The sequence below is a fragment of the Hemicordylus capensis genome, chromosome 2 (assembly GCF_027244095.1).
Source record: "Hemicordylus capensis ecotype Gifberg chromosome 2, rHemCap1.1.pri, whole genome shotgun sequence".
In the NCBI taxonomy this organism is placed as follows: domain Eukaryota; kingdom Metazoa; phylum Chordata; class Lepidosauria; order Squamata; family Cordylidae; genus Hemicordylus; species Hemicordylus capensis.
The window spans coordinates 219,749,602-219,773,405 of record NC_069658.1 but is presented as its reverse complement, the minus strand read 5'-3'; the positions used below and the strand labels follow the sequence as shown (position 1 = coordinate 219,773,405).

At 49.9% G+C, this 23,804-nt stretch overlaps 1 protein-coding gene across 2 annotated transcripts in view; it reads right to left on the bottom strand.

The window, feature by feature from the left end:
• Window positions 1-23,804, bottom strand: part of FBN3 (fibrillin 3) — a 235,163-nt gene that overhangs the window by 171,164 nt on the left and 40,195 nt on the right. For both annotated transcript variants that reach the window (XM_053298377.1, XM_053298378.1), the window contains exon 7: window positions 22,741-22,836. In XM_053298377.1, the coding sequence (XP_053154352.1) occupies window positions 22,741-22,836 (96 nt within the window). The remainder of the gene's footprint in view (window positions 1-22,740; window positions 22,837-23,804) is intronic.

Below are 23,804 nucleotides of genomic sequence, written 5' to 3'. Positions count from 1 at the left end.
TAGCAGGAACATTTTCAGATGCTATACTGTGAGTTCGAGTTTGCCCAAAAGACCCGATGCAAAAAGTGGATTTTTTCACCCCAGACATAGATTGAGCTAAGCACCAAAGCAAACTCCAAGAATCTGTTTGATAACCTCCAGCAAAGGAGAGCCCATCACTGCATGAGGCAGACTGTTCCACTGTCCAATGGCTCTTACACAGAGGCATATCTAGGGAAAATAGCGCCTAGGGCAAGCACTGAAATTGCACCCCCTGTCCAAACATCTGACACCCATCTTTCAGATAACTTTAACATAATATCAGCTGAAAAATACAAGTCAAGATTGTTAATCTTTTAATATTTCAAAAACTATTTAGCAGTGGACATAGCCAGACCAAAAAATGTTGGGAAACTACACATTTCTATATGCTGGGGCTCATGAAATACCCAAATACTATGTGGAGGTATACTTGGAAAACTAAACAGAAGTGCCTGTCTAATTCCCTACTATGCATTGTAACATCACTATTACATAAGTTTTAAAAATAAATGGAGAATTTGACTTTTCCCAGATACTCTGAAGATAATTAAAGGATATGCAGAGTAAACTGTGTCACTGCTTGGAATATATTCTAGTATTTCAGAAAATCAGTTAAAATGAGAGAAAGAGAGCAAGAAACTCCCAGTGGGCCTTAATTCTAAGGATTTCACACTGATTCAAAGACAAACTCACCATTAATAGTCATATTATTAAGACATCACATTTAACTCACTTATCACAAGAAGCAAAGTAAGAACAAATGAATACAATCCTAGCTCATAAGCTTCAGCTCAGTATTCACAAACCCTGATTCTCTGTACATAGTGCCAAACTGAATATGTGTACAGTGACTTATATTATATTAAATTTATTTTTTTTAACCTGTAGCCCCTTCAGGGGGGCTTCCTAAAGGCCAATTAGGGGGTCTGCAAAGGTTCCCCCTACCCCCAGTGGCCTCTAGGGCCTCACAGGAACCATTTGAGCATGTGCAGTGGCCATTTTTAAAAATAATTTTTTTTAAAAAGGCAGCTGAAAACAAAATGGCCACAGCACATGCTCAAATGGCCTCTGCGAGGCCTGGCATGGCCTAGGGCCTCACAGAGGCCATTTGATCATGCACAGTGGCCATTTTGTTTTCGGTGGCCATTTAATTTTTTATTTTATTTTTAAAAATGGCGCCCCTTCAAGTGGCGCCCGGGGCACGTGCCCTGCCTGCCCTACCCTAGATACGCCCCTGCTCTTACAGTCAAGAAATGCCTCCTAATGGCAATCTAATCTGCTTCCTTGCAATTGCAACTGATTGGTTCTAGTCCTTGGGAGCAACAGAGAACAAGGCTGCTCCTCCTTCTATCGAATGCCCTTCACATAGTTGAAGACAGCGATCATAAACCAAGGGCCATATGAAAGGTCAGCTGAAACAGTGCCGAGGAACAAAACCGACCGACCCACCCACAACAAGAGAAGTACTTCATAATTCCATAACAGAGTAACAGGCCTTCCTCTCAAGGTGCAGCTAGACACGACGATTGGCTACACCATGGTGAGGCTGGAGTGGGCAGGGCAGAGGTTTAAGTGCAGCATCATGGGTGGCAGGGTGGTAAACCCTTTCCTGTGAGGAATGGTGGAAGGAGCTTGCTATATTTAGCCTGGAGGAGAGAAGATGAATGAGCACCACCTTCAAATATCTGAGGGACTCTCATGTCGAAGAAGGAGCTCTCCATTGCTGCTGAGGACTAGCGCCCATGGGTTGAAATGACAAGGGAACAGATTTAGTCTAGAAATTAGGAAAAATGGCCTAACTGTAAGAGTTGTGGGACAGTGGAACTGCCTGCCTCATGCAGTGGTGGCCTTTCTTTTTTAGACACATTCAGAGGCTGGACACAGCCACCTGACAGGGCTGCTGTGGCAGACTCCTGCACGGAACAGGGAGCTGGACTAGAAGACCTCCACGGTCTCATCCAACTCTAACATTCTGTTATTCTGTTCTCTGATCCTATCTCTCCTCACCGCAAAAATAGGGGCACTGGCTTTCCAGGGACCGAGAAGCACAGACTGTCCTTGGACGAGTGGGGACAGTTGCAGAGCATGTACTGGGGTCTGGCATCTGATGATGATGCCCCCCCCCCGCCCCGACAGGATTAAAGAGCTGGCCTTCGAGGGGAGATGGCACTGATCCCAGACAGGACTGCACCATCCCAAGCACTTGGCCCTTTTGGGAAAATGGTGCCCTGCTCCCGTGACTGCATGCAACACCCCTTTCTCCAGAAATGGTGCGCGCGCCAAGCTCACGCAGCCTGGCCGTGTCCATTCTCTCCAGACCCTGCACCGGTTCCATCGGCTACGTCAGAAGGCGATCATTTCAGGACTGGCGTACAAAGAGGGAGAGAAAAGGAGCTCCTGCAATGGGGGCGAGCGGGGGGGGGAGCAGATGAGAATAGACTTTCAGATTTCGGTTCCAAGTCCGGGAGGGACGGCCGCCAAGGCCATCTGCAAGCTTGCAGTCTGGAGGCCGGTCGGGGAGCGGGGTGGGGGTGGGGGACTCCTGGCGGCATGCCAAGCCGCATCTGGGACTGATTTTAATGGGTCAGATGATTAAAGATTTAATGAGGCTCCAATCAGACTTTATTAAGGCTCTGGGACGTGAGTCCTGCCCCCCTGCTTCCATGCCCAACGGGGACTGGGCTCCAGCCCCAGGTATGTTACTGGCAGAGCCCGCCCCCTTGAAGCCGCGGGGAGGAAGAGAGCCGCTCCCCGTGGCGACCCAGAGAATTCTCTGCCGGCCTCCTTTCCAAAGGCCTCGTCTCTTCCAGGACTGCGAAGCGACCTCACTGAACACAGCACGCCTTACTCCCATGTAAACATGTGTGGGACTGGGCTGCAAGTCAACCATCCTGGATGGGTACAGAAAACAAAAAACTCTGGACTTCCAAAATCACCAGGTGGAAGCTTTCTAACGCTTCAACGCTTGTCGTTTGGGAAACTGGTTGTGTTTTGGGGACTACAACTCCCATCATCGCCAGCCTTCAGACACCGTGGCTGGGGATGATGGGAGTTGTAGTCCAAAGGTTACCCAAGACTGCAAGCTTGTATACTTTCCGTACCAAGCCCCTATCAGCAACAGCATCCGGCTGGCTGGAGCTCAGGTGATCAGGTCACTTTTGAAAAAATGCCTTGGGCTCGCCAGGTGAGCCACCTAGTCTCAGGTCACCCTGCACCTCCCCACTTCTTCTCAAAACCTAGTCCAGATATCCATCTTCTTTGGAAGGAGAAAACGAGGAAGCTTTTGGGAGGGTTTGGTCAATCAATAACAAGGTAGCATCACCAGGCCCTATGTTATGACATCACCAGGCCCCACATCTTGAATTTCAGGTTTGGGGATGTGTCTGAAATGGTGACCTGAACCACTGCAATTACTGAAGACTCTTCACCACCTTCTATCTGTCTGTCCAGTTCTGTTTTTAAAGCCTAAAAGATTTCTTCTTTAGACGAAAGAGCTGATAGATGAAAGAACAGGGTTATCGTCAGTTCAAAAGGAGCCTTGCCGGCAGAGCAGGCAACACACCTGAACGTCCATTTATTTGTATGCTTATGTCCAAGAGACATACAGACATACAAAGTTGCACTAAACTGAGTCAGGCCCTTGGTCCGTCTAGCTCAGTATTGTCTACTCTGACTGGCAGCAGCTCTCCACGGTTTCCGAAGGAATGGGGTCTTTCCAAACCCCACTTGGAGATGTCGGGGATCGAACTTGGGTTGGGACCTTCTGCATGCAAGCAGGAGCTCTACCACCAAGCCATTACCCAAACGCTTCAATAGCTGTTCTCTGTTGCTCCTGAGAAGCCCTAGAACTAGCAGGTTGAAATGGCAAGAAAGCAAATCCCTCCAGTGGCTGTTGCTGGTGTCTATCTCTCTCTATATAAGTCTCCTGGGTGTGCCTTGCAATGTGCATCCTGGCACCCAGCTGATTGGCTGGGCAGTGGAGGTGCCTGATTGGCAGAGGCGCACCTAGGAGGATTGGTTGGTGGCGGGTCTGGCCACGGAGGCCAGACACCCATTGGAGGCCGGGGCGGGAGAGAAACGGGCGGTGGGACTTCCCTGTTCGCCGCCCAGGAGGAGGAACGGCGGTGGTGGCAGTGGCGGGGCCCTTTTCGGCTGCCCGGTAAGGAGGGCCTGTGGCGGCGGAGGTAAAATACTCAGTGTGGGTGGTAGGGGGAGGGAGGAAAGGAGGGAGGGCTGAGGGGGGGAGGGAGGCCAAGAGAGAGTGGGGCAGGATGGGGAGGGGGTGCAGGAGACAGTGGGGCAGGGGGGAGGGCAGGAGAGAGTGGGGCATGAGGGGGGAGGGCAAGAGAAAGTGGGGCAGGAAGGGAAAGGAGGGTGAGAGAGAGAGGTGGAAGGGGGCAAGAGAGAGAGGGGAGGGAGGGGGCAAGAGAGAGGGGCAGGAGGGAGAGAAGGCAAGAGAGAGTGGGGTGGGACGGAGGGAGAGAGGGTCAAGAGAAAGTGGGGCAGAGGGAGGGGGGAGCAGCCGGCCCCAAAGAATGCACAGATGCTCTGTGCCGGTCAGCTAGTGTATTATTTATTTTTCTATGTAAACTGCTTTGAGAACTTTAGTTGAAGAGCGGTATATAAATATTCATAATAATAGTAGTAGTAGATTTCGGCTGGACATCTATCTATCTATATAATTCTCCTGGGTGTGCCCAGGAGAAATGCGTCCCGGCAGCCCAGCTGATTGGCTGGGCTGCAGGGGGCGCCTGATTGGCTGGCAGCACACCCAGGAGAATTCGCTTGCTGGGCGGCTGCGGAGGCAAGGCGGCGGGCCCAGGGCCACGGCGGCGGAGCCCAGCGAGGCGGTGGGGCCAGCAAGGTGGCGGCGGCCCCGGCCGTGGTGGCGGGGCCCAGCGAGGCGGGGCAAGGCGGCGGGGCCCAGCAAGGCGGTGGGCCCAGCGAGGCGGGGCAAGGTGGCGGGGCCCAGCGAGGCGGCGGGGCCGGGCCCAGCCGCGGAGGCGAGGCGGCGGGACTGGCCGGGCCGGGCCCGGCCGCGGAGGCAAGGCGGCAGGCCTGATGGCGGCACTCTGGGGCCGGCCGCGGCATCGGCGGCGGCACTCTGGGGCCGGCCAGGCCCGCTGGTGGCGGCGGCCGCACTCTGCCCCGCCGGAGACGGGGGACGGGAGGAGAGAGAAAGGTAGCCTGGCCTGGCCGGGCCCGGCCACGGAAGCGAGGCGGTGGGACTGGCCGGCCACGGAGGTGAGGCGGCGGGACTGGCCGGGCCCGGCCGCGGAGGCGAGGCGGCGGCGGCCGCACACGGCCCCCGCAGGGCGGCGGCGGCCGCACGGGTCAGCTAGTTGGAAAGAATTTCCTAACTGTAAGAGCTGTTGACCAGTGGAACAACAGTCTATTCCAGGGTTTCTTAACCTTGGGCCCCCAGATATTGTTGGACTACAACTCCCAGAATCCCCAGGCATGGCCTTTGTGGCTGGGGATTATGGGAGTTGTAGTCCAACAACATCTGGGGGCCCAAGGTTAAGAAACCCTGGTCTATTCATGCAGTGGTAGGCTCTCTCCTTTGCTGGAGGTTTTCAGACAGAGGCGGGACAGGGATCGGTCAGGGTCAGGGATACGACAGCAGTTTCCTGCACTGAGCAGAGGATTGGACTTGAAGACCTCCAAAGTCTTTTGGCTTGCAGTTAGCACCTCCTTACACTTAGGAAATCCCTCCTAATGCCTAGCCTAAATCTGCTTCCTTGTAATGTCAATCCTTTGGTGGTTCTAGTCCTCAGGAGCGAAAGAGAACAAGTATGCTCCTCTTTCTATATGACAGCTCTGCAGGTATTTGGAAGCAGCGATCATATTTCCCCTTAGTCTTCTTTGGGCTAAACATGCCTAGCTCCTTCCACCATTCTGCAGAGGACTTGGTGGCCAGATCCCTTCCCATATTTTTTGTCACCCTCTGAATCTATTCCAACTTATCAACATCTTTCTGAAGATGGGGGGCCCAGAACGGGACACAGAATTCCAAGGGAGGTCATCTGACCAGTGCAGAATGATTACTGTTTGTCATCGGGACACTATGCTTCTGTTAATGCAGCCTAAGACTGCATTTGTCTTTTTAGCAGCTGCATCACAGGGCTGGCTCATTTTCCATTTGGAGTCCACCAAGACATCATCATCCTTTTCACACACACTGCTGACAAGTCTCTTTCATCCTTGTGGACAATCTCTTAGTGGTTAATCCACATAAGCCTCTACAGCTGCCTTTTTTAGAGCTGGAACAGTGGTTGATGGACTGTCTACTCTGATAGGTAGCTGTTCTCCCAGGCCTTTTCCAACCCAGTTATTTGTGGCCCTTTAAACTGGAGATGCTGCCAGTTAGGGATTGAACCTGGAGGCTTTGGCAAGCAAAGCAGGTGTTCAAACACATGTGGAGATATTTTTTTAAAAATAAAAAAAGTGGAAGGAGCCCTACCCCCCCCCAGGCAAACAAGTAACCCCTTAAATCTGAGGGAGCTCCAGACAGCCCCATCTCCAGCAACAAAATAATGAATAAGTTACCCCTGCTAATTTAGCAGAGGCACCTTTTAACGTGGTGATTCTCTTTATTTAGCAGGGGGAGAGTAACTGGCTCTATCCACCCCCAGCACAGTACTTCCAGTGACTGTTGCTGGTGTCTATCTGATGTTCCTTTTTAGACTGTGAGCCCTTTGGGGACAGGGAGCCATCTTATTTATTTATTATTTATCTGTGTAAACCACCCTGAGCCATTTTTGGAAGGGGGGGGGTATAGAAATAAATTTAAATTTAAAAATGTGCCCAGGAAGGCTTTGGGATCTCCTTTCTGGCAGGTTTTTTTTAAAATAAAAAAACCAAACCTTACACAAATATTTCTCAGCGATGGGAGAACCCACCCCCAGTTTGACTTGAATTCACTTAAAATAGGCCAGCCTGCATTTCCAAAAAATATAAAATAACAATAATAAAAAATATCAGGACATGGTAGCTGAACTCATTCTGAGCCAGTCTGAGTCAAACAGAAGCTTTTCACACACCATTAGAGATGTAACATGATCCAGTTCCTGTCCCATATCCCTGTAAGCCTCTCCATCCTCACCAGAGATTCTCCTTCCCCACTCCCAGACCAAAAGCAGTAGAGACTCCCCCTCCCATCCTCCCTCCCACCTCTAGGACAGCAGCAGCACTTAGGTAAGTGGGAGGGAAGGAGGGGGTCCGGAGGCTGGAAAATTTTGGGATCATCTCCAACTTGCCAGGGAAGAACAATGGGGTAACTTGTAGATTGTAGGCTCACTGGGGTCAGAGACCTAATGCTTTTACCCAATGCAATTCTGCAAGGTGTGTTAGTATATTGATCAACTGGAAGGAGGGCAGCCAAGGCGACAAGCAGTCTGGTCTTGTGGCAGCAAGCATGACTTGTCCCCTTTGCTAAGCAGGGTCTGCCATGGATTGCATTTGAATGGGAGACAACATGTATGAGCACTGTAGGATATTCCCCTCAGGGGATGGTGCCACTCTGGGAAGAGCGCCTGTATGCTTGCATGCAGGAGGTTCCCAGTCCCCCCCCCCGGCATCTCCAATATAGGAATGAACTGAGAGAGACTCCTGCCTGCAGCCTTGGAGAAGCTGCTGCCAGTCTGTGCAGACAATACGGAGCTAGATGGCCCAGTGGTATAAGGCAGCTTCCTATGTTCCTGTGTTCAAATCCTCAGAGGAATGGTTGAAGGAGCTGGGTGTGCTTAGCCTAGAAAAGAGAAGACTAAGGGGAGATAGCAGAGCTGTCTTCAAATGTGAAGGGCTGTCACGCAGAAAGAGTGGACTTATCTTTCACTCCTGAGGACTAGAATCAAAGGGTTGAAATGACACAGAAGCAGATTCAGGAGAGACATTAGGAGGAATTTCTTGACAGCAAGAGCTGTTCAACAGTGGAACAGCCTGCCTTGTGCAGCGGTGGGCTCTCCTTCTTTGGTGGTTTTCAAACAGAGGCTGGGAGGGCATCTGTCAAGGATGCTGCAGTAGATTCCTGCACTGAGCAGGGGGTTGGACTAGAGGACCTCCAAGGACCCTTCCAACTCTAATGTTCTATGATTCTGTGTTCTGGAAACTTGGTTAGGGGATGGGTCCACAGCTCAGTCATAGCCCAATTTCGATGCCCTCACCCCCCCCCTCCTGTCTGTATTCGGACATTCAAGGGAGCTCCTTCTCTGCAGTCTCACTGACTACAGAGAAGAGAGGGAACTGGCTGAATGGGCTTCCTTCTTTAATGAAGGTCAGTACCAGCAGCCAATAGCAGCCGGAGTGAGGGAGGAACTTCCTCCCTCCTCTCCGGTTACTTAAGGGGGAAATGGCGGTGCCACTGTTCGGACGTAACGCTAGCGCCACCAAACTAGAGTTGAAGATGGCAAAACCTTACGACAACAAATTGGAGTCTAGGGAGAGAAACCATGGTTCCATTTCTGAACAAAATGAAGGTTGTCCACATTCAGACATACAGTTAATGAAATCAGAGGTGAAGGGACTTCCATGTTCATGTTACGTGTGACTGTGGCCATAGAACCCCTGCCTTACATGCCAGACATCCCAGATTCAATCCCTGGCAGCATTTCTAGGTGGGGCTGGAAAAGATGTGCCCTAGAAAGCCACTGCCAGTCAGAGCAGACAATATTGAACAAGATGGATCAAGGGACTGACTCAGCAGAAAGCAGCTTCATACAGGGATGGGGCTGTAACTCAGTGGAAGAGCAACTGCAGAAGGTTCCAGGTTCAATCCCTGGCAGCATCTGCAGGTAGGACTGGGAAGGACTCCTGCTTGGAACCCTGGAGAGCTGCTGCCAGTCAAAGCAGATAATACTGAGCTAGATGGACCAAGGGTTTGACTCAGCATAAGGCAGCAGGGGATCAGCTTCCTGGGTGAGTTCAAGTCTTCAGGAAGGGTTCAGCTGGGTGGCTGAGAGGAGTCCCTTCAGGCTCCATGTCCGATGCATGTCCCAGGAGGATGGTGCGCTCGTAATAGCTGCATCTGTTCCATCTGCCGGCCTGCAACCCGGCCTGTTCTTCTCCAGATGCCGCTTGGCCAGTTTTTCCTTGAGAGAGAGAGCCTGAGGTCCCAGGGAATGCTTTCCTTCCTAAAACAAACAAGCCGGCCCCGCAAGCCAAGCGAGGCGATGCTTCCCTCGAATCGGATTCTTTCTCACAACATGCAAAGTTTGCTCTCCAAACAGAGCTGGGGAATGTGACTCCCAGGCTGAAAGGAGGTCAGTGGGACACGGGCTGGAGGAGGGCTGGCCAAGGCCTGTCAGGCAGGAATGAGGAGAGCACAGCTCAGCCAGCTTCCCCGTCAAGCCCGCTTCAGTGGGAAGCCTGCTTTCCTGGCACGGAGCGCCTGTGGTGCTTGCTCACACATCCCTCCCACCTCCGGCCCAGGCTTCGGAATTAACCCCTCTTGCTCCCTTTCCAGGAGGACGTCCGCACATTCATATAAGGCAGCAAACTGTAGACTCCATCTTACAAGTGATGCGTAGTGTGAAGGAAGTAGAAAGACACCCTTGCTGCCTTCATAGGAATATAGGAAGCTGCTTCATACCGAGTCAGACCCTTGGCCCACCTAACTCAATATTGCCTACACAGGCTGGCAGCGGCTTCTCCAAGGTTGCAGGCAGGCAAGAGTCTCTCTCAGCCCTTTCTTGGAGATGCCAGGGAGGGAACTTGGAACCTTTTGCAGGCAGGCATGCCGATGCTCTTCCACTGAGCTATGGGCCCATCCCCTAAGGGGAATACCGTACAGTGCTCACACATATAGTCTCCCATCCAAATGAAAACCAGGGAAGACCCTGCTTAGCGAAGGGGACAATTGCTACCACAAGACCAGCTCTCTTCCCTTAGACCAGCTCTCCTCCTCTCTCACACTATCAGAATCAGGGAATTTTAGAGCTGGGAGTGACCTTGGAAGTCTTCTAGTCCAACCCTTGCTCATAGTAGGACTCTGCCATAGCATCCCTGACAAATGACCATCCAGCCTCTGTTTGAAAACCTCAAGCCAAGGAGAGCCCACCACTGCATGAGGCAGACTGTCCCACTGTCTCACAGCTCTTGCAGTTAGGAAATTTGGTAACTGCAGATTGGACTACTGCAATGTGCTCTACATGGGGCTGCCCTTGAAGACAGTTCGGAAGCTTCCGCTGGTGCAGAATGCTGCCGCAAGGATGCTCGTGAGTGCAAGTCACTTCATGTGTATCACACCCAACCTGCAGCAGCTTCATTGGTTACCAGTCTGCTTCTGAGCTAGATTCAAGGTGCTGGTCTTGATCTTTAAAGCTCTACATGGCATGGGGCCGGAGTATCTGTCAGACTGCATTCGCCCATATTATTTATTTATTTATTTATTTATTACATTTATAAACCGCCCCATCCAGAGGCTCTGGGCGGTGTACAACAACTTTAAAAAAGACATAAACCCACAATTAAAACAATGCTAAAAACAATATAAAAACAATTCAAAAATGATTAAAACTATTTAAAACCAATTAAAATACCTTTAAAAACAACAACACTTTATAAGCCTTGGAAGGCCAGGCCAAATAAATAGGTTTTTAGGGCTCTCTTAAAGGCCGACAGCGAGCCTAAACTGTGGATATCTGCCGGGAGTGCATTCCATAGACCAGGAGCAGCTGCAGAAAAGGCCCGGTTCCGAGTCGCCACCAGACGTACCAGTGGCAACTGGAGACGGACCTCTCCAGATGACCTCAGCGAGCGATGGGAATCATACTGAAGAAGGCGCTCTCTAAGGTAACCCGGACCCAAGCCATTCAGGGCTTTAAAGGTAATAACCAGCACTTTGTATTTCGCCCAGAAACATATGAACCTGCCAGGACCCTCCACTCTTCATTTCAGGCCCTGCTCATGGCCCTACCACTGACAGAGATCCAGTTGGTGGGGACTAGAAGCAGGGCCTTTTCGGTTGTGGTCCCTTGGCTCTGGAACACCCTTTGCCATGCTCCCCTCCCTCAGTGTTTTTTACAAAAACAACTAAAAATACATATTTTTAAGGAGGCTTTTTAATGTTTCATAGCCACCTAATGGTGCAGCAGGGAAATGCTTTACCTTCACCTTCAGTGCTTCATATGTTGCTTATATCTGGTAGGTTCTTTAGGTTTTACAATTCTTAGTTTTTAGGGTTTTTAAAAATAACTTTTAATTTTAAATTTTAAACTCTGTAATTCGGATTGTGGTTTTAGCTTGGATTTTTAAAACTTGTTTATCCTAATTTGGTAAATTTTATTAGTCTGATTTTACATTGTAACGATTTTATAAATGTTGTGAGCCACCCCGAGGAGTAGTGTACTGGAGGGGCAGGGTATAAATATTTTGAATGAATGAATGAATGAATGAACAAATTCTTCTTAGTGTCTGGCCTGGGTGTTCTTCCAGGCCATTTCAACCCATCCATTCTGCGGAAGCATCCCTAACAGAGGACCCCCCCAGCCTCTCTTTGGAAATCTCTAGAAAAATAGCATTTTTAAATCGCATTTGAGAGTCTGAAGGGAGTGGGGACCTCTGAAGATTCCCAAAGGGCCCAAGCACTACGGGCGAGGAGGCCTCCTGCACCCCACACACAAAGATTTCCTTTCTGTACCATGCAGCCAAACCGGCTGCCCATATGGCCGTCTCACTGCGTCTCACGGCGGTGCCCAAGCACCATCAGGAAACTGTGAAACCAGGACCGGAAAAGAATGAGATTGTGTCTCGCTGTTGCATTTCCTCAGAGGGTTTTTTCAGCCTCTGGAATGTCTGGCTCTGCAAAGGACTCCAGCCAGATTTCCCCATTTCGCAGACACCCAAAGAACGCAAAGGCAGCTCTGCAAGCGAGGAGCTCAGGAAATGACGTGGTGGCGGCGAGAAGGGTCCCCCCAGAGATCCTGTCTGTGTGGGTGTCTCAGGAACCCACTGGAAGCAACCCTTAACTGTGGAACTTGTTCCCAAGGCTGAGGATCAGTTGGGGTAGGGACAGCCCAAGGTCTTGGGGTGCCTGAGGGGAGGTGCCCAATGCTCCTGGTGGGGACCAGCCCCTTTCAAGATGGACCCTTTCAAGCTTTGAAATTGGCACAGGGAGAAAGGAAGGTTGCCAGCAGCCTCCTCCCCTCCCCTCTTCCCCTCCCATCCTTTCTCCTCTCCTCTCCTCCCCTCCTCTCCTCTCTCCTCTCCTCCCCTCCTCTCTCCTCTCCTCCCCTCCTCCCCCTCCCTCCTCTTCTCCCCTCCTTCCCCTCTCCTGTCCTCCCCTCCCCTCTCCTCATGTTTCTTATAAACTTTGTCTGGAGTGTGAGGAGAAGCCCACCTTGCAAAGTTTGCAAAGGTCAGATCAATCCCAAAGAGCAGAGGCGGGGGGCGGGGAGGCATTTCCCACCCTGCTGCTGCCCAAATGATCTGCCACCTGTCCTGGCTGCCTCACCTAATATCCTGGAAGGGCCACCCGATCTGGGGAACATGTGAGAAGGTTGGTTTGGTTATTGATTGATTGATATACCGCCTTTCATAAAACGTATCCCAAGGCGGTTTACATACAATAAAATGCAATCACATCACATTAAAATATTAAACTCAAGACCATAATACCACTCAAAAAGCAACAATCATAAAAAAATGAAAATGAGAGGCTGGCAACCCCTAAGGGGTAAAAGCTGAACAAATAAAAGAGTTTTCAGTTGTTTTTCAAAAGCAGCCACAGATGCCACATAAGGAAGAGTGTGCCTCTGGGCATGTGCAGACTGCATTTCCCTGACTGTTAACTAAGCACAATCTGCTCCCACATATTTCGGTTTAGGGGTCAGACAAAGACTGCGGCTTCCACGCAGTCCCACTTTTTTTTAGAAACCAACATCACTGCTTCACTCTATGCCCTAAGTTGCTCATTCAGTTTATTTGTGTGCTGCCTTTCCAGAACAGACCGTCCAAAGGGGCTTACGATACAAAGGATGAAAATATGCACAAGCACTTGTCATGGTTGCAGACTTCCTAAGGGTATGATCTAGCTGGCTGTGCTGGAAATGGGATGTTTGGCGGGATAGTCTGATGTATTTTCATGATAGCAATATTCCATTCAGGGTGCTGTTTTAACTTTTAAAGCCCTAAACCTAAAGCCCTAATTTGTTTTGTATACATTGTGTTATAAACCCAAGCAACTTGAATGCCAGCAGCAGTAGAGTTGGAAGGGTCCTACAAGGTCATCTAGTCCAACCCCCTTCTCCATTAAGGCATCTGCTGCAGTACCCTTGACAGGTGATAGTCTAACCTCTGCCTGAAAACCTCCAGTGAAGGAGTGGCCACCACTGCATGAGGCAAGCTGTGCCACTGTTCGACAGCTCTTATAGCCAGAAAATTCTTCCTCCTAGTGTCTAGCCTGAATCTGCTTCCTTCTAAATCAGAACAATGGAATTTTAGAGTAGGAAGGGACCTTGGAGGTCTCTTAACCTTGGGCCCCCAGATGTTTCTGGACTACAACTCCCAGCATCCTCAGCCACAAAGGTCATATCTGGGGTGATGGGAGTTATAGTCCAACAACATCTGGGGGCCCAAGGTTAAGAAACCCTGTGCTACAGCATCCCTGAGAGATGGCCATCGGTTTGAAAACCTCCAGAGAAGGTAGGTACCTTCTTGTGGGCTGCATTGCCTGGAGATGGCTGTCCACTGTTGGAATCAGGATACTGGGCTGAAACATATTCTAATGTATAAAGCACGATTAGAAAAATCCACGGAGGAATGCCTGGCGATGGTGGTTTGCCCCAATAGCTATGTAGAAACTCCACATTCAGAAGCAGCATTCCTTTGAGTACCCATTACTGGGGCCAAACAATGTGGTAACGCAGTGAGACAGTTGCCTTCAAGGCCAGCTCATGGTCTTCTTGAGAGCAATTGCCAATTTGGGAAAGAGGCTGCTGGATTAGATCGGCCTTTGGCATGGTCCAGCAGGACCCTTATTGTGCTCTCGTGAGGAGAATCATGAACAGCAAGGGCTCCCAACCCTGGCTCCCTAAATGTTGCTGGACTACAAACCCCATCATCCACATCCACTGTAGCAATGGATGATGGGGTTTGTAGTCCAGCAGCATCTGGGGAGCCAAGGTTGGGTGACCCTGGTGTTCTGTCGTACTGTGCCGTTTCAAAGTCCCAGGGTTAATGGGTTGAGCAGAAGAGTGGGAGGTTTGGCCTTCAGCAACCGCAGGTCTGTTGCTGGGATTCTCGAAGGGACGCTTGACCTCCCCCAAAGCGGCTTCCTCCTGCATTTCCTCAGCTCTGCTGTAGCATCCCTGCCCCTTCTCTACTTGCCATCGCATCCAAGCCCCTTTGGAAACGGCACGCTTGGGAGTCGGGATGTTCTCTGGCTGCCATCACAGCCTCTTGTGCACACGTTTCTAATAAAAGGCCATGTTTACGAGGCCGTTTCCCCTTTTAGCTCCCAGGTGTTTTTCTCATCGGGCTTCTGCGAATGTGTCCCAGCCCAGCCCCGCTCAGGCCGACACAAAGCCGTGGGGAGGGTGGAGAAAGAGGGGCCAGTCCTCGTAAGGGGAAGGAAGGCCAGGCATCACGTTTCCCCTCCGTATCGCTCTGCTTCACGTAGCCAGATGAATCCAGAATGACATAAATCAACTTGGGAGTCAAGCAAGCAGACGACCTTTGGCTCCATTTTTTTGCTTCGTTGGTCACTAAAAACACGTCCTGGGTCCAGACTCAACTTTCAGTGGCAGACCCAGATCTGGGAGGGGAGAAGGGTGTGTGTGTGTGTGTGTGTTGGGAGGAAGGAATATGCTCCCCTTCCCAGCTGTTCTCCCCCAGATCGCTCTTCCAAAAATATGTTTAAAGAGAAAGAGTTGGAAGAGTGGAAGCGTGGACCCTCATTTTTTCACCCTATAACCCTCTCTACTACATACATTGGGAGAACGATGTAAATTAATCCGGGAGTCGAGCACAAAGATGATTTTCAGAGAGGAGAAAAGCCACTGGAGTAAGGGAGGACAAAGGAGCCGTGGCAGGCACAGGAAGGGTCAAGCAGCCTCCCACATTCACCACCTCCTCCCACCCCCAATTGGCCCTCCCTTCCACTTTTTAGGTTCTGGCGGAGATCCAAGAACCTGTCGCCTGTCCAATTTGGACTTCAGCGGACACTAATGGAAACAGGATGCTTGCTCGATAGCTTTTGACTTCTGGTGCCTACTAGCAACGGCACACCCAGCCGGAATTAGGGCTGCCAGGTCTCCTGAGGCTCAGGCCTAGAGACGAGGCCAAAGAGTCCAGGGAGGTGTAGTCAGAGCAGGGAGGATTGCTTGGTGATGATTACAAAAGAGAGAACCCCAGACCCAGGGGCAGACCAAGGTATTGTGGAGCCTGCAGTGAGGCACTAGATGCTGCCTTGCCCCACGCCCTTTGCGGGGTGGGGTGGGGACGGGCGCATGCGTAAGCGCCCCTTTCATAACCAACCCTTGCAAACTTTGGGAGTGGTGCAGGGCAGGGGGTGATGAAGAGGGAAGGTTGCCAGAAGCCTCCTCTTCTCTCCTTTGGCTCCTTGCAAGCTTTACAAGGAGTGTGAGGAAAGGCGCTACTTGCCAAGTTTGCCAGGGTCAGCTCAATCCCAAAGAGCTGCTCCGATGGCAACAATGGGGGGGGGCGCTTCTGGCCACCCTGCTGGTGCCCCAATAATTTGCCACCTGAGGCGACTGCCTGGCCTGGCCTCATGAAAGAGCCGCCCCGTCCAGATTCTCCTTCCAGTTGTCTTGCAGAGCAGAACTTCCGCCCTCTTTTCCATGCCTTTCCCAAATAGATGTTTTGTGACTACACTGGTGTGCCTATGGTCTCCTGCAAGTAAAGGAAAGAGTCTTGAGGCTAGAATAATATGTTGAGAAAAGCAGGTCGTTGAAAGTCTGGAATGGGAAGAGAAAGGTGGAGAAGGGCATTACGGGAAAGGGTTTACCCTCTTGGCTTCTGGCTTCTCAACCTGAGATTGATCTCTGTGCCCTGGAGACCCTGAGGGAGGGGCTAAATCTGGAGACTTGGGGTGAAACCCAAGGACCTGGCAGATCTCATTATGGCTCTGAACCACTGCAGATATCTCTAGAAGGTGTATCTCACCGCCTAGATACACCTAGTATATAAATATGATTAAATGAAATTGATACGTTGGCGATGCAATGTGCATATTAACACCTCAGCTCTCTTCAAAAAGACCATTTATTGTGCAAAAACAAAAGGGTTTTTTTAAATGAATACCAACTTTATTCTTATGCAAAAGGGCTCTTTTTGAAGAGAGTTGATTAAATGAATACATAATATATGCATACAGTAACAGCTGGTGTGGGCATTGCCGGGGAGGGGTGCATGGTGAGAGGCACCCTTAAGCATAAATTAGTAGGTGCTTACCTTACATAGGAAGCTGCCATATACTGAGTCAGACCATTGGTCTATCTAGCTCAGTATTGTCTTCACAGACTGGCAGCAGCTTCTCCAAGGTTGCAGGCAGAAATCTCTAACAGCCCTATCTTGGAGATCCCAGGGAGGGAACTTGGAGCCTAGATGCTCTTTCCAGAGTGGCCCCATCCCCTAAGGGGAAGATCTTCCAGTGCTCACACATCAAGTCTCCCATTCAAATGCAACCAGGGCGGACCCTGCTTAGCTATGGGGACAAGTCATGCTTGCTACCACCAGACCAGCTCTCCTCTCCTTGGCTCCGGGCACACCTGCAAGCAGCTCTGAGCAGCACGGTGCCTCCCAGCACTCCCTGAGACGGGGGATTGGCTCTGCCACTCACCTGGCTTCCATGCAGCCAATCCCCTGCTGGCGGCCAGCTGAGTGGCACGACTGATCCCCTGGTACTTTTCACCACCCCCCTGGTGGCACCTGCACTGGCCATATACATACATACATTCATACATACTGGTTTCTATGCAGGAAACATAAGCCCTATTCTTACAAGGCATCTCTACAGTGAATGAAGCCGTGAGATGCAGCTGCTTAAAAAGCGAATGCAATTTTAGCTGCATTAACAGAAGCAGAGAGTCCAGATCATGAGATATAATGGCTGTGCTCTGCTCTGTGCCCACTTCTGACCCCTACATTTCAAGAAGGATTTTGGTAAACTGGGTCAGGTGCAGAGGAGGGCAACCAAGATGACGAAAAGGGGTATGAATAGGCAACAATAGGTTCAGAGGAAGGCAAGCAAGAGAGTGAGTCTTATGGAGAACGGAGGTGGTGGGCATGTTTAGCCTGGAGAAGTGAAGATTAAGAAAGGATAGAAAGGTCATCTTCAAATATCTGAAGGGCTTGATGCATAAAGGAGCACTTTTTATAAGCTTTGACTGATGTTAGCCATGTCCATTTCTAGAGACAAATGACCTTAAAATAGTGGTGCATATGATGGTAAACTCTAGGCTTGACTACTGTAATGCACTTGGCGTGGGGCTGTCATTGTATGTACAGAATGTAGCAGCTAGACTGGTCTCCAGGACACCATACAACATCGATTTTAAAAGATTTGCACTGGCTGCCCATATGTTTCTGAGCGGAATACAAAGTGCTGGTTATTACCTATAAAGCCCTCAACAGCTTGGGTCCAGGGTACTTAAGAGAGCGCCTTCTCTGTCGTGAACCCCGTTGCCTATTAAGACCATCTGGAAAGGTCTGGTCACGGTTACCACCAACTCATTTGGTGGCAACTTAGGACTGGGCCTTCTCTGTGGCTGCCCCAGGGCTTTGGAATATGCTTCCTGTCGAAATAAGGGCAACTCCTTCTCTGTTTGCTTTTAGGAAGACCCTCAAGACACACCTGTTTTCTCAGGCTTTTAACTGAAATTAATTTTAAACGATTTAATGTGTTTTTATCTTGTGATATTGCTTTTATTTGTCCTATGAATTTTAACTGGTTTTATTCTGTCATACATTTGTTATGTTTTAACTCTGTACACAGCCTAGAGATGCATATATCAGGCAGGATAGATAGATAGATAGATAGATAGATAGATAGATAGATAGATAGATAGATAGATGGATGTGTACTTGTTCTCTGTTGCTCCTGAGGACTAGAACAGGGTTTCTTAACCTTGGGCCCCCAGATGTTGTTGGACTACAACTCCCATCTTCCCCAGACATGGCCTCTGTGGCTGAGGATGATGGGAGTTGTAGTCCAACAACATCTGGGGGCCCAAGGTTAAGAAACCCTGGACTAGAACCAATGAGTTGAAGGAAGCAGATTTAAGTTAGACATTGGGGGGAAATTCCTGACTGTAAGAGCTGTTGGCCTGTGAAACAGCCTGCCTCATGCAGTGCTGGGCTCTCCTTCACTGGAGGTTTCAAACAAAGGCTGGACAGAGTAGTGGCAGGCAGGGGAAGGGTTAAGCAGTCTTCCACATTCAGGGACGTTGCAGCAGTTTCCTACAAGTCCTTCAGGGTCTCTTCCAACTCTAAGGTTGTACATGCAAATGACTTAGAATTTCAGCAGAAGCATTGAGGTCATTCCTGCCCCCTGGTCTATGTGCATTCACTTGCAGCTGTACACAGTTGGGACCCCCTGGGAAAGGATGGAGGGCGTCCTTTGGGTACAGTATGCTCAGTCCTGTATGCATTGATTCTATGCAGATTCAGCGTCAATTCCAGGGGCGTAACTACCATTAGGCAAGGGGAGGCGGCTGCCTGGGGGCCCCCACACCTCGAGGGGCCCCCCAGAGGCAAGTCACATGACTATACATTGTGAAGTAAGTGTGTGTGTATCAGTGAGGGGCCCATTTTAAAATTTTGTCTCTGGGCCCACTCCAGCCTTGTTACGCCCCATTTTGGTCCATTCATTTTGGTGTTTTGTGGCTTTTACTGTTTAACTTACTTTAAGATTTTAAATGTGAATTTTATGGAGTTTTATTGTATTTTTAATTTTTGTAAACCGCCTCGGGATGTTTTATGAAAGGCAGTAGGAAAATTGAACAATCAATCAATCAATCAATCCACTTTCCTTAGAGAAGTCATGAGGCTAGAGATCAGTTTGCAAGGAAGAATGTTTCTTTTAAAATTTGCTTCAAAAAAAGAAAACGGGGGGAATGAATCTGGAAACACACACCCCTACATGGGTCATAAAATGGGGAAAAAAATCCCCTGCAAACTATGGAAGCTCCAAATTTAAAGAAAGCTCCAAATCAAAGTAGGAACATTTGAGTGCACACCCTTCGCCCCTGCCTGCAGAGGACTTCAGTAAAGCATTTCCCCATGCTGTGAGTTGGCATCTGTTCCATTCCTTGTATTCCCCGCCCGCCCCACTTTAAAAAGATCTGCTAGGTACATATTCTGAAACGTTTTCCACTTTCCTCGAAACATTTTGAAAGCAGAGGGATACTGGGTTGACTTCCTTGGGCAGCTGCCAGGGTCCCACAGAAGCTCCTGCTGCCAAGCTGAGAGCCCCGCTGTGCCCACAGCCCCCATGTGGTTGTGGCTGCAGAGACAGTCTTAGGGCCAGGGCGGCTGCCCTGAGGCCAGGTGAGGCAACATCCTCAGGTGGCGAATGTGCCACAGGACAGCGAGTGCAGGTACCTCCGAGAGGTTGCTTGAAGCTCTCTGGACCCTGGACCCTGTGCATGATATCACAGACAAAAGGGGCATCTCCAGGGCTCTGATAAGTCCATGCGAGCTCTCCAGAGCTCATTTCCAGACAGCATTTGCTGCCTGCCTGAATTATTTCCCTTTCTCTCCCTCACTGGAAAGAGAGGATGGGAAATAATGCAGCCAGTCAGCAAATGCGGGATGTCTCGCACGGCCCTTTTCATTGGCGGCCTGGGTTCTTTGAACCCTACCGCTCAGTGTTGGCTCCGCCCCTGGTAGACACAAGCAACAGCCAATGGAAGGCTGCTGCACTGCGGCTGCATAGGGAGAGCTGGGTCACTGCAGCTCCACTTGTCTCCTGTTGCTAAGCAAAGGAGTCGGGGGATATTGGGGGAAGACTACAAAAGCGGCAAAGCAGTTCAGCCAAAATTGAATGGCTTCATGGTCCTATGCCTTGAATTTAATTGCGGGCTACCCCAAAGTACCAAGATGCCCTCCGAAGTGAACAGGGGATGATCCACACAACCCTAGCATGGTCCCTGCATACCTGAAAGGCCATCTGACTCCACATGAAACTCTCCCTTCCAATTTGGTCTTTGGTTCTAGCTCTGTCTGCTGTGCATAACCGGACACACACAGACACACCCCTTTGAAGCACCCCAATGTGCAAGGGCAGGAGGCTGCTATCCTTGGCTCCTCAGTTCTCCAGAAGCTGCTTTGTACCCTCACACAGGATAGTGCTGCGAACACACCTGGCCGGCGGTTCCCCGCAGGCTTTCCTTGGCGCAGCCCACAAACAGATTCCAGAGCTGGGCTGGCATCATTCCGACACAGCACTGCCAGCCAGTCTGTCACCCACCCACCGCAAGCCCCTAAAAGAGTCTCTTAAGAGCCAAAAAATGAGCTAGCGAGGGCTCAGCCTCTCCTCCTGATGAAGCCGCCCGCCTCTGAAGTGTGCATTTCCTCAATTAAGCAACCGCAAGGCCAAGTCCCTCTCTGCACAAAGAAGCCTCTCTCTTTCCAGCCAACTCCGCTGTACGGATCTTTGTGGTTTTGGCTTGTTGGGCCCTGGGGAAGATTTGGCGGGCGGGGGGGGGGACGGGGGAAGAGCCCCAGCAGCGAGGGAGGGTCTCCTTTCCTGAATTCCGATCAGGGCAACTCCTGCTCTACTTGCTGGCAGAAGGAGTCCGTGGATTCAGTTTTGTAAAACCCAAGCGGGAAGACAGCTCGGTTTTAAGGTCTTGCAAGACTGTGGAGCTCAGGGACTTTGGCATCTCCAACTGAGTTCCATCACAGGAATTAGTTTGCAAAACAAGCTCTGCCTGCAAATGTGCTTGACTTTGAACAAGCAAGCTCAGCTCCTGGGCATTAAAAAAAAAAAAAATTCCTGAGCCAGCATGGCGTAGTGGTTAGAATGTTGGACTAGGACCGGGAAGACCCAAGTTCAAATCCCCATTCAGCCATGAAACTCACCAGCCACGTATCTCTCAGCCTAACTTACCTCACAGGATTGTTGTGAGGATAAACACAACTATGTAACCGTTCTAGTCTCCTTGGAGGAAGAGCGGGATATAAATGTAAGATAAATAAAAATAAAAATAATTTTAAAAACCACTGCTTGAAACTTAAAAGTGCAAAAGACATGGCTCCACCATACTGGGTGTACAGATGTCGGCAGAGCTTTCATTATAAAGGACGCACATTTCTAGCCCTTATAGGTCTGGGAAGGTAAACAAGGGAAGTTCCATTTGGCTGGAATCTCTAATAGTCAGGGATCGTTCTCTTCTCCCTGAATTTCAATGGGACCACAAGGGTGGGTCCATCTAGTCCAAAATGTGCCAGAATGGAGAATTCAGAAACTCTCTAGATATTCAGCCCAGACCCCCTCAAGTCCAGATTTGCTCCTGCTTCCTGGAGGCTAGAAAGCCAGCAGGGAGTGGGTGCTTTGAAACATCATCCTATCTTTCTGCAAAGCAACCTCTCTGTTTGTTTTGGCCAGGGAGAGCCGATGTACACACAGCTGTGAAGCTTGCTTCATCTCCGACGCTGAGTCCCAGCCAAATCCATTCACCGCAGGCTTTGCAGAAAAAGAGCTTTTTACTCAAGGCTTTCCGATATTACAAGAGCCCTCCCATACCAGCCAAAAGCGCACACGCGCGCACACACAAATACCATTTGTGCAGTACAAAAATACATGCCATGTGTTCAGAATAAAAAAAGGGCATCTGTTATAAAAGCCCTCTCTTAGGTCACATCCACAAAGCAAATGTAAACTGATCTCAAACTGGTTTAATGGTCATGATTTTTCAAAGCAAAGCTCTGGGATCTGTGGGGTTGGAAGTCTCCCAGTCCCTTAAAACTACAATTCCCAGGTATCTTTGGGACAATCACATTTAAATCAGCTTAAAGATATTCTTGCTCTCCTGCCACTGGTCGACAAGATGTTCCTGTCCATTGGAGAAGTGAATATTTCTTATCACAAATTAAACTGGTTTAAAGAGGGTCTTTTGAGCCATGGTATCCTGCATTTGATATGCCTTCCCTGGGGTGTCTCGTTTGGCACCAACCCTGAGCTTAAATAAATAAATAAATAAATAAATAAATAAATAATCAATCAATCAATCCCTGGCTATTGGCCACTGTGGCTGGGAATTATGGGAGTTGTAGATCAAAAACAGCTGGGGGGCCTAAGTTGAACAGGCCTGCAGATTGGACGTGGGATCTTCTTCATGCAAAGCAGATGCTCTTCCACTGAGCTGTGGTCCTTCCCCCAAAACCATTCTGCGCTTTTTCTGCTTTTCGTACACAGGAAGCTGCTGTCGACTGAGTCAAATCCTTGGTCTATCTAGCACAGTATTGTCTACTCTGACCGGCAGCAGCTCTTCAGGGCTCCAGGCCGGAATTTTTCTCAACCCAACCTGGAGATGCCAGGGGTTGAACCTGGGTTCTTCTGCATGGAAAGCACTGCTCTTCCTTTGAGCAACAGAGCAATTTACATTTTAAGATGGAGTTGTATTGGCATTTGATACTTTTCTATGATTTCTGTGAGGCATTTTCATAGACTGAAGGAGGACATATAAAACATTTTTAAAATAAATCAATATACATTCACATGGCAGTACAGACAATCCGGATCAAATATTTGCCTACCTCTTTCGCACTGAGGCCCAGTAAAGCCATAAACACATGCACAGCGGTTTGGTCCAATGCATCGGCCTCCGTTCTGGCAACCACTTTCGCAGACAGCTGTTTGAGAAGGAGAGAGAGAGAGAGAGAGAGAGAGAGAGAGAGAGAGAGGTTACTCTGGACGGCAATCAAGGAAGACACCTCAGGAAATGCTGCTTTCCAGTGGGGAATGAGGAGGAAAGCTGGATTCTCAGTTTCTCACTCGTGCAGTTCAGACCGCTTGACCGCTTGGAGCAAAAAGGGACAGGATGTGGTTTCAGAAAAAACCACCCAGATGGAGCAGGAGCCTTGATAAAATGTGAATTGTCCTGTCAGGACTGGGACTTGGTCCAGGCTGAATGCCTACAGATCCACCTCAGAGGAAATTGATTACAGGAAGCATTGCACGCCAATTCTTTGTGAGTTTTATTGGTCAACTTCGCCCCCAGCCAAATTCAAGAAATTGGTTCCCTTTTTAGCTGGGTCTGCACTCTCAAGAGAAGACCTCTCCCTATATGTATCCCTCCCCCCCCCACCATATTGAAACCTCATCCTCCAGGGGCAGCCCTTTCATGAGGCGCTGTGAGGCAGTTTCCTCAGGCAGCAGATTATTGAGACACCAGCAGGGTGGCAAAATGTCCCCCGCCATCGGAGCAGCTCTTTGGGACATGATCTGACCCCTGCAAACATTTCAAGAGCACCTCTCCTCACACTCCTTGCAGAGCCGGCGAGAAGCATGAGGAGAGAAGAGGAGGCTGCTGGCAACCCTCCCTCTTCCCCGTCCCCTGCACCACTTCCAAAGCTTGCAAGTAGGGATGTGCACGAAAGGTGATTCGGATGCCGAACTGCAGCACATCCCTTTAACACAGTAGGATTACACATCCCCTTTAACATGGAGGAGAGCAGGTCCATAACTGCTCCTCCACTCTCGTCACCACTTCCTTAATCGCAGCATACACACACATGCCGACGGTGCTCTCTCACAGCTGCCCTTGCACAACGCTGGCATGCACATGGCCTACACAGCAGCCATTTGTGTGCCAGTGTTG